Source organism: Gopherus evgoodei, chromosome 1, assembly GCF_007399415.2.
Source record: "Gopherus evgoodei ecotype Sinaloan lineage chromosome 1, rGopEvg1_v1.p, whole genome shotgun sequence".
Classification (NCBI taxonomy): Eukaryota; Metazoa; Chordata; order Testudines; family Testudinidae; genus Gopherus; species Gopherus evgoodei.
Genome location: NC_044322.1, coordinates 197,989,820 through 198,004,508, shown reverse-complemented (window position 1 = coordinate 198,004,508; position 14,689 = coordinate 197,989,820). Strand labels below are relative to the sequence as shown.

General features: G+C 43.6%; 1 protein-coding gene across 5 annotated transcripts in view; it reads right to left on the bottom strand.

Annotated features, from left to right (window-relative positions):
• CD47 (CD47 molecule) overlaps positions 1 to 14,689 on the bottom strand; it is a 49,206-nt gene that overhangs the window by 11,026 nt on the left and 23,491 nt on the right. For all 5 annotated transcript variants that reach the window (XM_030582262.1, XM_030582270.1, XM_030582235.1 and 2 more), the window contains exons 5-6: positions 4,048 to 4,140; positions 3,415 to 3,510 (exon numbers count right to left, since the gene is read on the bottom strand). In XM_030582262.1, coding sequence (XP_030438122.1) covers positions 3,415 to 3,510; positions 4,048 to 4,140 — 189 coding nt within the window. The remainder of the gene's footprint in view (positions 1 to 3,414; positions 3,511 to 4,047; positions 4,141 to 14,689) is intronic.

Genomic DNA, 14,689 nt, shown 5'->3' with positions numbered 1-14,689 from the left:
ATTTTGGGGAGAGACATAATTAAGTACATAGCAAACGTTTTGGGTCAAATTCTGCTCTCCATTACACAAGTCTAAACCTAGAGTGGCTCAAAAACATCCCCTCGATTCTCCAAATTTACATCAATAGAGCTGAGAGGAGAACTTGGCAGTTAAAATCTAACCTAGTCCCCCACCAAAATGCCCACTCACTCTGGCTCCAATTAAGAAAAGAACTTAAGTTTAACTTCAGCAGGGCTACTCATCTGCTCAAAGCTAGGCATATGCTTAGACTCAAGGTCTCTAATTTCTACTGAAATGTTTAAATGTTGAATTTTTAAATAAAATTCTGTCTCATGCTGTAAATGGGTACTGTGAAAGGGACACCATCAATTTGGGGAAATATTACTTCTGTTTGAAAATGTTGCACCTACTATAATAAAACCACCAGTGAAGGTTACGATAAATGAAAAAGATGAGCAAAGAAGTTCAGTATATTTAACTGTTGCATTTGACAGCATTTAGGCCATGATCTTGCAAACACTTACTTACATGCTTAACTTCATGTATTTGTGTATGTGTTGGCAAGACCAGGATCGTAGTGTATAGTCAGATGGACTCTTTCACCTCTATAGTCAGTTTTTCTTTTGCTAAAAGACTCATTGAAAAAACAGCAATAGAAAAACCTTATTTTTCTCAAAGGAGTTTTTTGTTTGTGATATTTTTAAAGTCAAGATGGTATTTAAAGGATGCTCTATCAGAAGCAGGATTTTTTAAAAATTAGGCAGTTAAAAAAAATCCAAGTTAACATAGCTTTAAGAATCTGTTTTCAAAAATTATTTGTAACCGTTTTTGAGGCCAGTGCAGAGATGGTATATTTTTTTCCTTTTTAAAGGAGATCAGTTATTGAAAACTCTCCATAGCTTTTCTTCCCAACCTCCATTTAAAAATAGTTACAACTTGTTCACACTGGCTAAAACAGTAATGCTACTTGACACCATTTTCAAGAAAAGTTTTTGAAACTGTTTCTTAACCATGGTGCATTTAGAAGAACAGAGATATAATTCTCTCAAGTCAAATTCACATTTATGCTTTCTAGGATAAGTCATTTCAAGACATCTACAAGAGAAAGTACTCTATATGAACACAGTTCAGTGTTCTACCATTACTAGAGCTGTGTGCAGATACAAAATTTGCATCTGCATCTGATCCGGGAGCCGCAAAAATGGTCTGCTGATAAAAAGCAGATATCTGTGGATTTGCACGGCTCTAACCATTATTCCCAAACACACTGCCAAGGTTGGCCAGCCCTAAATTTGCCCTCTCTTTCTTCTGAGATTACTTTGCTCTGTGTTTTACTCTTGAAGAAAAAAGCTTCAATTTTTTGCTGGCCAACTAGAAAATAAAAGCCAAACGTTAATCAGTACTGTATCAGAACAATGCAGGCATTCTTCTGAGTTTACTGTTTAATGCATTAGCGTTCTTGCTGAAGCTCCTGTGATTCATTTGCCTCAACGATACAGTTAAAATCTGCACAGCAAAAGCAAAGGTTTGACAATGCACGTTACTGATTTATTCATTTAAACAACAGATATGGATTCTGCCTCTGTGCATGTGTGTGTTCTTTTTAAGATTTTGGAACACAATCAAAACAACACAGTAATGAGGGTCAATGGTGGTTGTAGGTGACTGTAGAGTATGCAGTGTTGCAAAACAAGTAGTAAAATAAAGCAATCCTTTTTTTAGGCAACTGCTTGCAGGACGCAGCCATGCTAGATCGTCAGACTAATGAAACTATAATATGTAACACAGGGGTTGGCAATCTTTCAGAAGTGGTGTGCCAAGTCTTCATTTATTCATTCCAATTTAAGGTTTCGCGTGCCAGTAATACATGTTAACGTTTTTTAGAAAGTCTCTCTCTATAAGTCTGTATATTATATAACTAAACTATTATTGTATGTAAAGTAAAGAAGGTTTTCAAAATGTTTAAGAAGCTTCATTTAAAATTAAATTAAAATGTTGATCTTAACGCTGCCGGCCTCCTCAGCCTGCTGCCGGTCTGGAGTTCGATTCACCTAGGCCAGCAGTGGGATGAGCGGGGCCTGTGGCTGGGACCCCGGGTGGCAAGGGGCTAGCAGCCAGAACCCCAGACTGGCAGCAGGCTGAACGGGCTCAGCCCACTGCTGGTCTGGGGTCCCGGCCCTGCTCACATAGAGTGGGTACCTACCTTCTCACTGGTTTTAGCCCATTCTCTTCCTCGCTCTCTGCACTGAGCTGAGGGTGGGAGTGCACTGAGCACAGGGCTGGGGGTTGGGGTGCAGGGTCTGGCCAGGAGGTAGAATGAGGGAGGGGGCTCAGGGTTGGGGCAGGTGGTTTGGGTGTGGAGTGCTTACCTGGGCAGCTCCCATTTGGTGTGAGGGGTGGGGCTGGGTATGTGCGGGGGGTGCAGGAGTCAGGGCATGGACTGTGGGGGAGCTGGGTTAGGGCTGGGATTGTGGGGGGTGCAGAGGTCAGGGCAGGGGGCTGAGTATGTTTGAGGGAGGTACAGGACTCAGGGCAGAGGGCTGGGGAGGTGGTGGTGGGGTTCAGGAGTCAGGGAAGATGGCCGGAGGTGTGGGCTGGAGTTGTGGGGATGCTCCCAGCCCCCTGCCCTGAGTGGCTCATGGCAGGGGGCTGGAGGGGATATGCCTTAATTCCACCCTCCTTCCCCAAGGCCCTAGCCCCGCCTCTTCTCCAGAGCAGTGAGCACCTAGTGGCTGAGGTTCTGGTTCCGCTTCTCCCGCTCCCTCTCCAGGGCCATCAGCCGTTTGGCCGCAGGGAGGGAGAGGAGGAGAGGCAGGAACCCGGCATGCTAGGGGAAGAGGGAGCTTGGCTGCCAGTGGAGGCTGCCCTACAGCAGCAGTTGGCAGGACCGAACTTCTGCCCCCTACCCCTGCAGGAGAGAGCGGTGAGCGGGGTCAGAGATGAGCAGGCTGGGCCGGGCAGGATTTTTAATGGCATGCTGCTGCCTGCTGGGGTCCTGGCCAACGGCCCCGCCCAGCCCCCTGCCAGCCTGAATTCGGCACCGGGCTGAGCGGTGCCAGCGGCTGGAACCCTGGCAGGCAGCAGCGTGCCATTAAAAATTGGCTTGCATGCCATAGGTTGCCAACCCCTGATGTAACGCAATGCTTTTAGGCTATATTTCCTTCACCAGATACAACAGTAGTAACACAGCAGTCCTAGAATACATTTATAGCAATTCTATTGCTAAATCATGAAGCAGAAAAGCCATTTTACAAAATATTCCTGAGTTAATGTGCAAGTAAACTGTTCCCACTAGGTATAGACAAATGTAAAAAGAACAGAAACAAAAAACTATTTTCTGCAAGAGATTCTCAATTTTAGCAATTTGGTATAACAATAAGTATATTTTCTTTTAAAAGAAGGTATAATGCTTACCTGTAACGCACAAACCAAATCCGATGACAGCAATCAAATAACCAAGTGATTCCAGAACTACCACACCAATTGCAAGCGACAGATTATTTTCACAAACTGGGGAGGAAAAACCAAATATTCTACTGTAGCTTTAGAATGGAGAACAAAAGAAAACATGTGAGGTTTGTGATCCAAACTGGACTAGGAACCAGGATCTTTCGAATCCTAGTCCTGGCCAGCTTGTGTGATGACTAAAGAAATCCTGAGCCAAACAGGTAGGCCTTTCCCTTAAAAGATGAGGTACACAATAAAAAGGAAGCAACGTAAATTGAAAAGTTAACAAAAAATCCCCCCAGGTTGTGATTCAATCCAATCCTATGACCGCTGATGAGGAGTCTGAGCTACCCAAAGACATTCTACCCCCAAATTCCATCTTCTAAGCAGCCAATTCAGTTCTTTTCTTGAGCACCTAAGCCAGGTGATCTCAGATTATCCCCTTGTTCACAGGACATTAGGAAGACCAGGACCCCAGCACACCGTCATAGTGCTTATTTATGAATGACAAACATCAAGTTATAATAAAAAAAAAAATAAATTGTTGCTAATAGTAGATTGAGAAGCTTTTAATGAGACAGTAAATAAATGAATCCTCACCTTTCTGAAGCAGAAAGTACTGAGACGGCACTAGTATCACAGCAGGAAGTACAATTAAGCCAAGTCCAATTTGATTCTCTGGCATAAACTCATCTGTAAAGAGTTGTACAAATTAGTAAAACAGAAAATCATGACTGACATTAAGCACATGCAAAGCAAGTAACCTCTTGGGATCCTCACACTTTTAGGAAATCCCGTGCAAGCTCTGCAACTCACTTCCTGACCTTTGATCTCTTCAAGCAGCGGGACAGGAGGAAATCAGTTTTGGCCTGGTTCTTCCTTTCCACAGTTTCGAGCTCTGCAAATAATAAGGCTGCCCTGGAGCAAATCCAAATGAAGTAATACACTTTAAATAAACACCCAGTAACTATATAACCCATCAAACCTTGGTGAAAATTTTGTACTTTTTTCTTTCAACTGGCCAGATTCAACCTGGAGGCTTGGACATCTGCTGTGACAGTAAATGTTAGCCCTGTATATAAGGGAACTTGTTTAAATACCAGGCTCTGGAGAAAATATCATTCCTGGATGGGATATTCTGAGCCCCAGGTATTGGAGTTTTGTTTAATATACTGTGTTGCTTACAGTGATAAGGTTTGGTTCAGTACTTTTCTCAGTCCTGTTCACCCCTCCTTAAAAAAAGTTTCCATTGCGTATATCTTGTATATTTAATACTATCTTGTCTCCTGATTCTTCCTTCTAGGATGGTGGATGCTCTTGGTAGCGCGGTACACTAAGGTTTCTGAGCACTCCACAGACAAATCCTATTGAACTTCACTTAGATTAAAGACATTGTTCTATTCTGGTAAAGTTTGTGACTCAGCCCAGTCAAGTACTGTACCAGACCAGTTTATGAGTTAGTCTCTAAGAGGAGGAGAGAGAATCTCTTCTAAACCAGATCCATATGTATTACCACATATGGGGCCAGATCCTCAGCTTCATCAATTTACAACAGCTAAGGATCTGATCCATTGTGTTGGATACTGATATTAACATGTCTTGATATTGCTTTGCGCAGATTTGCATGTTAAACTGAAGTCTGCAAATATGGACAAAGATTAAAATACTTTTTGAGCCCCCGTTTAAAAAAACTGAACTCCAGGTATGAAATTTAAGCAAGCAACCTCTTACGAACTCTGAATTACCCATTAAGAAATCAAAATAGAAAGAGAGTATACATTTCAAATGGCATCATTACCAAGAATCAATAAACCCAAAAAGACGGTTACTCACCTTTGTAACTGTTGTTCTTTGAGACGCATTGCTCATATCCATTCCAATAAGGTGTGGGCGCTGCGTGCACAATCGTCGGAAGATTTTTACCCTAGCAACACTCAGTGGGTCAGCTGAGGCACCCCCTGGAGTGGTGGCCTTATGGCGCCGGATATGCCTCTGCTGACCCAGAGCCCCCTCAGTTCCTTCTTGCCAGCTACTCCAACAGAGGAGAAGGAGGGCGGGTTTGGAATGAATATGAGAACACATCTCGAAGAACAAGTTACAAAGGTGAGTAACCGTCTTTTCTTCTTTGAGTGCTTGCTCATATTGATTCCAATTAGGTGACTCCCAAGCCTTACATAGGCAGTGGGGTCGGAGTGAGACGTCGCGGAGTGAAGGACCGCTGAATTAAATTCAGCATCACCTCTGGACTGCTGCACTATCGCATAGTGGGAAGCGAACGTATGTACTGATGACCAAGTTGCTGCTCTACAGATCTCCTGTATGGGCACGAGCCCTGAAGGTGGAGGATGAAGCTTGAACCCAAGTGGAGTGGGCAGTAAGGTGTGTAGCTGGGACATCAGCCAAGTCATAGCATGCACTGATGCATGATGTAATCCAGGACGAGATGTGCTGTGTGGAGACCAGGAGGCCCTTCATCTGGTCTGCCACAGCTATGAACAGCTGGGTCGTCCTAAAAGGTTTCGTTCATTTGATGTAAAAGGTGAGGGCCCTGCAAATGTCTAGGGAATGCAGCTGTTGTTCTTGTCGAAAAGCATGTGGCTTCAGGTAGAAGACAGGAAGGAAGATGTCTTGGCTGACATGGAAGGCAACCACCACCTTAGGAAGGAAGGTGGGGTGTGGTCACAGCTGTACCTTGTCCTTATGAAACACCGTATGCAGTGGGTCCGATTTGAGGGCTTGAAGCTCCGACACACGTCTTGCCAAAGTGATGGCAACGAGGAAAGCTGTTTTCCAGGAGAGGTACAGGAGTGAGCAAGTGGCCATCGGCTTGAATGGGGCACCCATGTCTGGATAGGACCAGGTGGAGGTTCCACGTAGGGGTCGGATGCCGAATTTGCGGGTACAAATGTCCCAAACCCTTGAGGAACCTGCTCTCCAGTTGGGATTGGAGAAAACTGAGTGCCCATTTTCGCCCGGGTGGAAGGCTGAAATCACTGCTAGGTGTACTCTGATGGATGAAATCGCCAGGCCTTGCTGTTTCAAAGACAAGAGGTAGTCTAAGATGGTAGGTACTGGCACCTCCAGAGGGCCAGTATTGCTCAGGGCACACCAGCAGGAGAAATGCTTCCACGTGGCCAGATATGTGGGCCTAGTAGAAGGGTTTTCCACTACCCTAGAGTCTGTGCTGCAATGAGCGGGAGCAACGCAGTTCAGATTGAGCTAGTCATGAAATATCCATGATGTGAGATGGAGGGATTGCAGGTCCGGATGACAGTGTCAGCCATGCTCCTGAGTGATCAGGTCTGGCCACAACTGGAGTGGAACTGGTGTGGTCACCGACAGATCGAGGAGAGTGGTGTACCAATGCTGCCTGGGCCACACCAGGAAGATCAAGATTAAGCAAGCCCTGTCTCCGCGTAACTTGAGAAGGACCTTGTGGACTAATGGGAATGAAGGAAAGGTGTAAAACAGGAGGTCTTTCCATGGCATCAGGAAGGTGTTCGAAAGGAAACCCAGGGAGTGCTCCTGGAGAGAGCAGAAGACCTGGCACTTCCGATTCTTGTGAGAGGCGAAAAGGTCTATGTGGGGAAACCCCCACTTCTGGAAAACTGAACAGATAACAATTGGGCAAAATTGACCACTCGTGAGCCAGAAAGTATCTGCTGAGGTGATCTGCCAAGGTGTTGTGGACTCCCAGGAGAAACGACACCACCAGGTCGATTGAGTGGGCAATGCAGAATTTCCACAGGCGAATGGCTTCCTGACACAGGGGAGATGATTGCGCTCCTGCTTGCTTGTTGATGTAAAACATGGCTGTTCTGTTGTCTGTGAGGACTGCGATACAGCAGCCCTGAAGGTGTTCGTGGAACACCTGACATGCCAGGCGTACTGCTTTCAGTTCCCGTACATTGATGTGCAGGGTTATCTTTTGTGTGGAACAAAGGCCTTGTGTGTGAAAGTCTGCAAGGTGAGCGCCCCCGCCCAGAGATGATGCATCCGTGGTTAGGACTATGGAGGGCTGTAGGGCATGGAATGGCATCCCCTCGCATACCGAGTTGGGGTTTAGCCACCCAACCAGGGAGGTTAAGACTTCCATTGGTACTGTTAGCACTGTGTCTAAATTGTCCCACTGACGGTTGAGGGGTGGGGGTGGGAGTGGGAGGGCCTTGGTTCTGGCCCATCTGAGGACCAGGTTGCCTCCTCCTACGACCCCAGCCACATCTTCTAGAGAAGTCCTGTTTCGGCCAGGGTTAGGGTAGGTGCGCTGTAGCTGGGGTCGGAAGGGCCTACATTGCGCCACCGGGGTATGCATGCCCAGTGAGCGCATGATGGCCCTGTTATCCTTCAGACTCTGGAGTAAGTTTTGTCTGAAAATAGCCCCTGGCCATCAAAGGGCAGGTCCTGAATCATTTGCTGCAGCTCCAGTGGGAGACCAGATACCTGCAGCCACAAAATGCAGCATTTTGCTATGCCCAAGGCTAGAATCCTAGTCACCGAGTCTGCTGCATCTATTAAGGCCTGCAAGAATGTCCTAGCTACTTTCTCCTCTAGCAAGGCCCCAAACTCCTCCCTGGACTCCTGAGGAACTAGTTCTTTGAACTTCCCCATCGAGTTCCAGGTATTATAACAACTCAAGAGGGCCTGCTGGTTAGCCATGCTGAGTTGTAGGCTGCCAGTAGAATAGATCTTGCGCCCGAATAAATCCAGGCATCTAGCTTCCTTGGATTTAGGGGCAGGAGCTTGTTGACAGTCTTTCCCTCTCATTAACAGACTGTACAAAGAGGGAGCATGGTTGGGGGTGAATGTATAAGTACTCGTAGTCTTTGCAGGGGACCAAGTATTTCCTCTCCACCTCCTTGGAAGCGGGAGGAATAGACGTCAGAGACTGCCAGATTGTATTGGCATTAGCCTGGATGGTCCAAATAAACGGCAAGGCTATCCGTGTGGAGGTACTGGCAGATAAAATGTCCACCACCGGATCCTCGACCTCCACCACCTGGAGGTTCATGTTTTGTGCCACCCTACGAAGTAAGTCTTGGTGGGCACGGAGGTCTATAGGTGGTAGTGGATACGCCCGGGATTAATGGGTCTTGGGGCAAGTCATGCTTGGGGGGAGGCGGCGGAGATCCGGCTGCTTTGGGTCCCCTATGCTAGGGGCATGGGCCTGAGCTGAGGGTAGGGCCGTTGCCTCTGATCCCCCTGGGGGGCAGGGAGGGACTGACGGTGACCTCCGGGACCCAGGTTCCGAGTGAGCAGAGTGAGAAGCCCCCGACGGGACACCCTAGGCCTGATGATATGCCCAAGAGGTCCAAAAGGGCCATTGTGGGGGTCCCTGAGCAGGATCCTGCCCTTCGTTGTGCCACCGGCTAGCACTGTCTGCGTCTTGGTAATGGATGTGGTAGCCACTCTCCACTTCGAACGACCTCGAGTTGGGGCAGGACGGCCAAGGTGGAGCCGATCGCTCATGCTGGGTCGCACTATCCTGTGTTGTTGGCTCGTGCTGTGGAGATGGAGATTGGAGTGGCAGACTTGAGCGGTACCTGTGACCTAGACCGGGACTGATGGTCGTATCAGTGCCAGAAGGCAGATCTGGAGCTAGATGAAGATCTACAGCTGGAGCTGTACCAGGAACGACTCTGAGCTGGACCGGTATTGATCGTACTGGGAAGATCTTCATGAGGCGGAGCAGTGCCACAAGTGCGACTGGCTCCAAGATGGTGATTGGTGCTGAGACTGCGAGCGGTGCCATGGACAAGACCAGTGCCTGGATCAGGACTATGACCTGGACTGGGACTGAAATTGGTGCCAACCCATCTCGCTATGCGATGGAGGGCACATCATGGAGGACTTCCCTCCAGCTGCTAACCCTGATGGGCCGGGACAACAACTAGTGAGGACTTTTTGGGGGGGGGGGAGAGTAATCCCTGTGACCACCTCCCACATGACCCCACCCCTAGCCCAGGCCTTCCACACTCTCCCAATCCCATCCCTTCCCACCTTATCTGGGGAGGGCAAGGGGAGGATGTCTCTGGCCTGGCTGGAGCTGCTCTGGCAGGCTGTGCAGCGTGGCCACAGCATGTTCCAGCGGGCTGGGCCAGGTGGCACGGCCACAGCCTGCTCTGGGGGGCAGGGCCGAGCAGCACAGCTGCAGCCTGCCAGCCCCAGAGCTGCAGCTGCTTCAGAGGCCGGGGGGGGGGGCCTGGGGGGAAGAGCAGCAAGGCCAGAAGCAGGGAAACTCTAGCCCCGCCTCTTCCCTTCTGGCTCTGCTGCCTCTCCTTGCTCCCTCTGTGGCAGGGAGGGCTGTCCCCCACCTCTCCCTCTCTATACTCGTTCATAAACTGACCTCCTTCACTGGTGCTTCCTTTTTAACTAAAAAAATCTGGCTTATGAACAAGTATATTTGGTAAATCTTTTAATCTACATATGAAATTTTTTTTTATTTTTAAACTGCAAAAAGAAAATCACTTTCAAACTAAGACAAACATCTACAGTATGTTTAAAGAATGAGAAATATACTTATCCAATATTTCATATTTCCTTCTGATTTTATGGAAGTTGAGCTGATTCTAGCTGATTATGTAGCTAAGGACTCAATCCAGACACTACTTTTCCATAATGTGTAACTTTAATCAGACAAGTAGTCTTCTGTGACAATCTCCCTTGACTTTAACGAATAACTTTAGTCACATGTATCAATGTTTGCAAAATCCAGGCTTAAGTCAGCACTCTGTAGTTATGGAAGTTATACAAGCAATTTTTTCCTCCAGGATCTACATGGTCATACTCAAATTTTGGCATTCTTCTCTCATGATACATACGGAGTCTGCTTTTACATTAATGGGAAAGACACATGTAGCCTGAACTTACACAACTGAAGTCAATAGGAGTGCTATCATTGACTTTAATGGGAGTTCTGATTGGCTCAATTCTTAAATTATAAATATTGTGACTCCATCCTCCAAGAAAACTTACTCTGCAGTTCATGGAATAACACTGATCTACCCTGTAACTACCAGCCCTTGCTTCTGGATAGTTCTGGGCACTTCAAGTAAATTGCCTTGCTCTGAATCCCTGTATGTGTGCACACACAGGAATACAAATAGAAATCCATTAATTTCTCAACTGCCTCTCTCTCTGTCTCCAACCAATACTGCAGTGCAAATGCATATGAATCACTTCTGGGGAGTTCTGTAACAAGGGAGAAGGAGCAGAGTGTTCAACCAGAAAGGGGCAACATGGGTGTAGAAGCACAACACTGGGGGTAGAAGGGAGAACATTCTTCAGAATGCAGCCTCTATTGTTGACTTCAACACCTGGTAACTGGAGCAAAAACTGTCATGTATACAGGTCATAAAAAAGGTCCTATTTGGGAATATTTCCAAGAAATTCCTGTACATCTGGATTAAAAAAAATGAACATGTGCCAAATGCAAACAATACAATGAAAAGATGTAAGGCCTGGTTGCCAGAATGAAACATGATGAAATATAATCCTCAGAAAGCAAAGACTTTGAAGATGATGATCTAGACATCAGGATCACATGGTTAGTAAACTTATTTTTGCACTATTCTATGGACTGCCTATGAGATCTTACTATCCTAGTGAACGATAAGTTAGATTGCTGTCGTAAGTTTGTGTTTTGGGTGGATTATTTATGCATTTCAAAATGTTTGTGTTTAAAATATAATTGACATTAGTTGTGGGAGTATTTATCAACTATATTTTTACTGTTACTGCTGCACTTCTGAAATGATTTTTTATTGCTCAATATAATCAAATATACTAGGTGAAGATTTTCTGTTTAAAAGTAGTTTTATTAGGCATTTATTAATTTTAACATTAAATTTTTTCAAGCTGTTTGGTATGTTTGAGATAAACATTTAAATAGATGTATAGTGAAAATAAATCATAAGGATTATCTACAACTGGGTTTAGAATAACTATCATTTAAACAGTGGTACAAACAGCTGCAGTAGGAGAATCTTTCATTTACCTTTTTTTAAAAAAAAAAAAAAGCAGGGCATTTAATAATAGTGAGTGAGAGTAACTTTTTTTACCATTTTATTTCAGGGTCCACTTATATATAAGGGGCTAAGAATATCCATCATCAGAATGTCTGCAAGTTCAGAACCATCTGCTGGCAACACCAGCAGAGCTGCAACTGAACATACATCAGATGATAAATTAATTGCATTAAAAAAAAAAAAAAAAGGCCAAACAAAAAAAACCTTCTCTTCATCATCCAGTAAAATCATGGATGAGTTTGTAATCAAGATCAGCTAGCTCCATCAAGACTCCATAGACTGCTCAGTTCATTTATGCAACAAATTCTCCCTTTCATCTTGTTCGGAATAAACATTTTTCAATGACATGCTTCAATATTAAGATGAGGCTCCACTCGGCAGAGCAGACATTACTGAAAGGTTGCTGGATACAGTGTATGAGAAGGAAACTACAGCGTGCAAAAAACATTGACAAGAAATTCCTTAATCTGGGTCTTGATATAGGAAAAGCTAATAATATGTGCTTGTGTGGCAACAAAAGATGGGATTGTCTACCTTATAGAAACAACAGGTACCCCAGAATACTTAAAAGTATTAAGAATACTTAAAACTAAAAGTAGCAGCAGCAAAAGCTGTATCAAACTGTGAACAAAAATTCAAGGGTCAAGTGCATAGCTTTTCACAGCAGCTATCCTTTGGTCCTATGTTGACTAATTTGACTCAAGAGAAATGTAGAAGATATGCTAGTTCTGTAGCCCTTGGACAAACTGCAGAAAGATAGCTGCTGTACTGCTTTGGAAAGTCTACAGACATGGAAAAAAGAAATATTCAGCAACTAAGTTAAATTTCAGGCAGTAAAGAAGTGGATGGATCAAGTACTTACTCCACGTCATTTTCTTGCCAATATTCTCAATTCAAAAATGAGGGAGTGGATGGGGTCTACAAGTTCTAAAAGTTTGAAGGACAGTCACAGTAACTTGGGAAACTACTGTCATTTTCAAAAGACTTGGACAAATAAGAATATAAGCTTCAGTCACTTGGACATATTCCAAAATTTTTCCAGGCTGACCTGAAATAATCAGTTTAATTCATTGATTACTGTTAATCCCTTTGTTTCTTTAATAATTCATTTAGTTGTAAATGTGAAACATGTTTTGATAAAAAGTTCATGTAGCCAAAACATTTAAGGTTGCTTTGTTTAATATGCTGTTTTGTGTTAATTAAATTTCAGTTACCATCCTAATGCATTTTGTCACAAATCATAAAGAAAAAGTTAATCATCTAGTAAATAAGCAATATATCAGTCACCATTTTCGAACATACTCAAAATGTACAATTAATAAACATCTGAAAACAGTAAGCTATATAACTGCCGAAATAAATGTATACTGGTAATAGCATACCCGAGCCAGCAAAAAGAACCAAATCTATCCTGTGTATAAAGACTCTGTTTAGTTGAAAATCAACGTTTAATAGTTATACGAACAAATGAGAATGTACTTTTCTTTAGAAAATAACTGAAGGACAAAGAGAAAAATGGATTAAAATCAATTATTTAAACTGACATTTTCCACTTGGTGATTTAAATCGCTTTGATTTAAATCAATCCACCCTGAATCAATGGTTCACTGTCAAACTGGGTCCATATATATAGTAGGTCCTCACAGAGGTCTGTCCTGGGTCCGGTACTATTTTATATTTTCATTAACGACATGGGTAGTGGAGTGGAGAATATGCTTGTAAAATTTGTGGAGGATACCAAGTTGGAAGGGGTTGCTAGCACTTTGGAGGACAGTATTAGAATTCAAAATGACCTTGAAAAATTGTTGGTCTAAAATCAACAAGGTGAAATTCAATAAAGACAAGCACTACATTTAAGAAAAAAAGCTGAAATGGACAATTACAAAATGGGAAATAACTGGCTAAGCAGTAGTACTGCTGAAAAGGAATTGGGGGCTTATAGTGGATCACAAATTAAAAATGAGCCAAAAAATGTGATGGAGTTGCAAAAAGGCTATTATCATTCTCAGATAATATTAACCGGAGTGCTGTATGTTAGATACAGGAGGGGCAATTGTCCAACTCTATCTGTCACTGGTGATGCCTTAGCGGGAGTACTGTGTCCTGTTCTTGGATGGTACACTTTAACAAAGATATGGACAAATTGGAGAGAGTCCAGAGGAGGGAAACAAAAATTATAAAAGATTTAGAAAGCCTGACCTCTGAGGAAAGGTTACAAGAACTGAGCAAATTCTGTCTCAAGAAAAGATGACTATAGGGGGGCCCAATACTTGTCTTCAAATATGTTAAGGGCTGTTATAAAGAGGACAATGATCAATTGTTCTCCATGTGCACTGAAGGTAGGAAAATAACTTTAATCTGCAGCAAGGGAGATTTGGGTTGGATATTAGGAAGAGCTTTCTAACTATAAAGATAGTTAAGAACTGGATTAGGGCTTCCAAGGGAGGTTGTAGAATCTCCACCACTGGAGGTTTTAAGAACAGGTCAGGGAAACACCTGTCAGGGATAGTCTAGGTTTACTTGGTCCTGCCTGACACAGGGGGCTGGACTGGATGGCCTCTCGAGGTCCCTTAAAGCCCTAAATTTCTATGATTCTATAAGACATTTGGAAAGATAAGCAAACATATGTTTACATTTTCTCAATAAAAAAAACAAACTTTGAAATAGAAGGTAAGAAGGCTCTTTTGTGGTATGCGACTTTAATTTCTGATCCATTTAAAGTAATTTTACTGCAAAAGGAAAATTGGTAAAACATTGTTGAGCAAGTGATCTCTTTCAGCTCACTGACTCTATATGAAATTCCTACAGGAATGCCTCTACTGAGTCCACCTTTTCACAGCTATTGTTATGGCTCCTTTACCAATTAACCTATGTAGAAACATTGATTCTATCAAGAAATTCCAATTCCTACTTTCCCATCACAAATTACCCATCTTCCTTTTAACCATTTTTACTGATGGTGCCAGGGTGGATTTGATATAAATCAAATTGATTTAAATCACTAGTCAGGAAGACTTGATTTAATCATGGATTTCTAATTAAAAGCACATGCTTGTTATAACCTTAATACGTATTCTTCACAACTCAGAGATAGATGTAGGTTTCATTTTTAGAAGGTATACACTATACATTTTTAAAGTGATTTATTTTCAAACATTTCAGATTAGTTTTACAGCTATATCAGAAAATGAATGATTGATTGGTTATTTCATTTACCA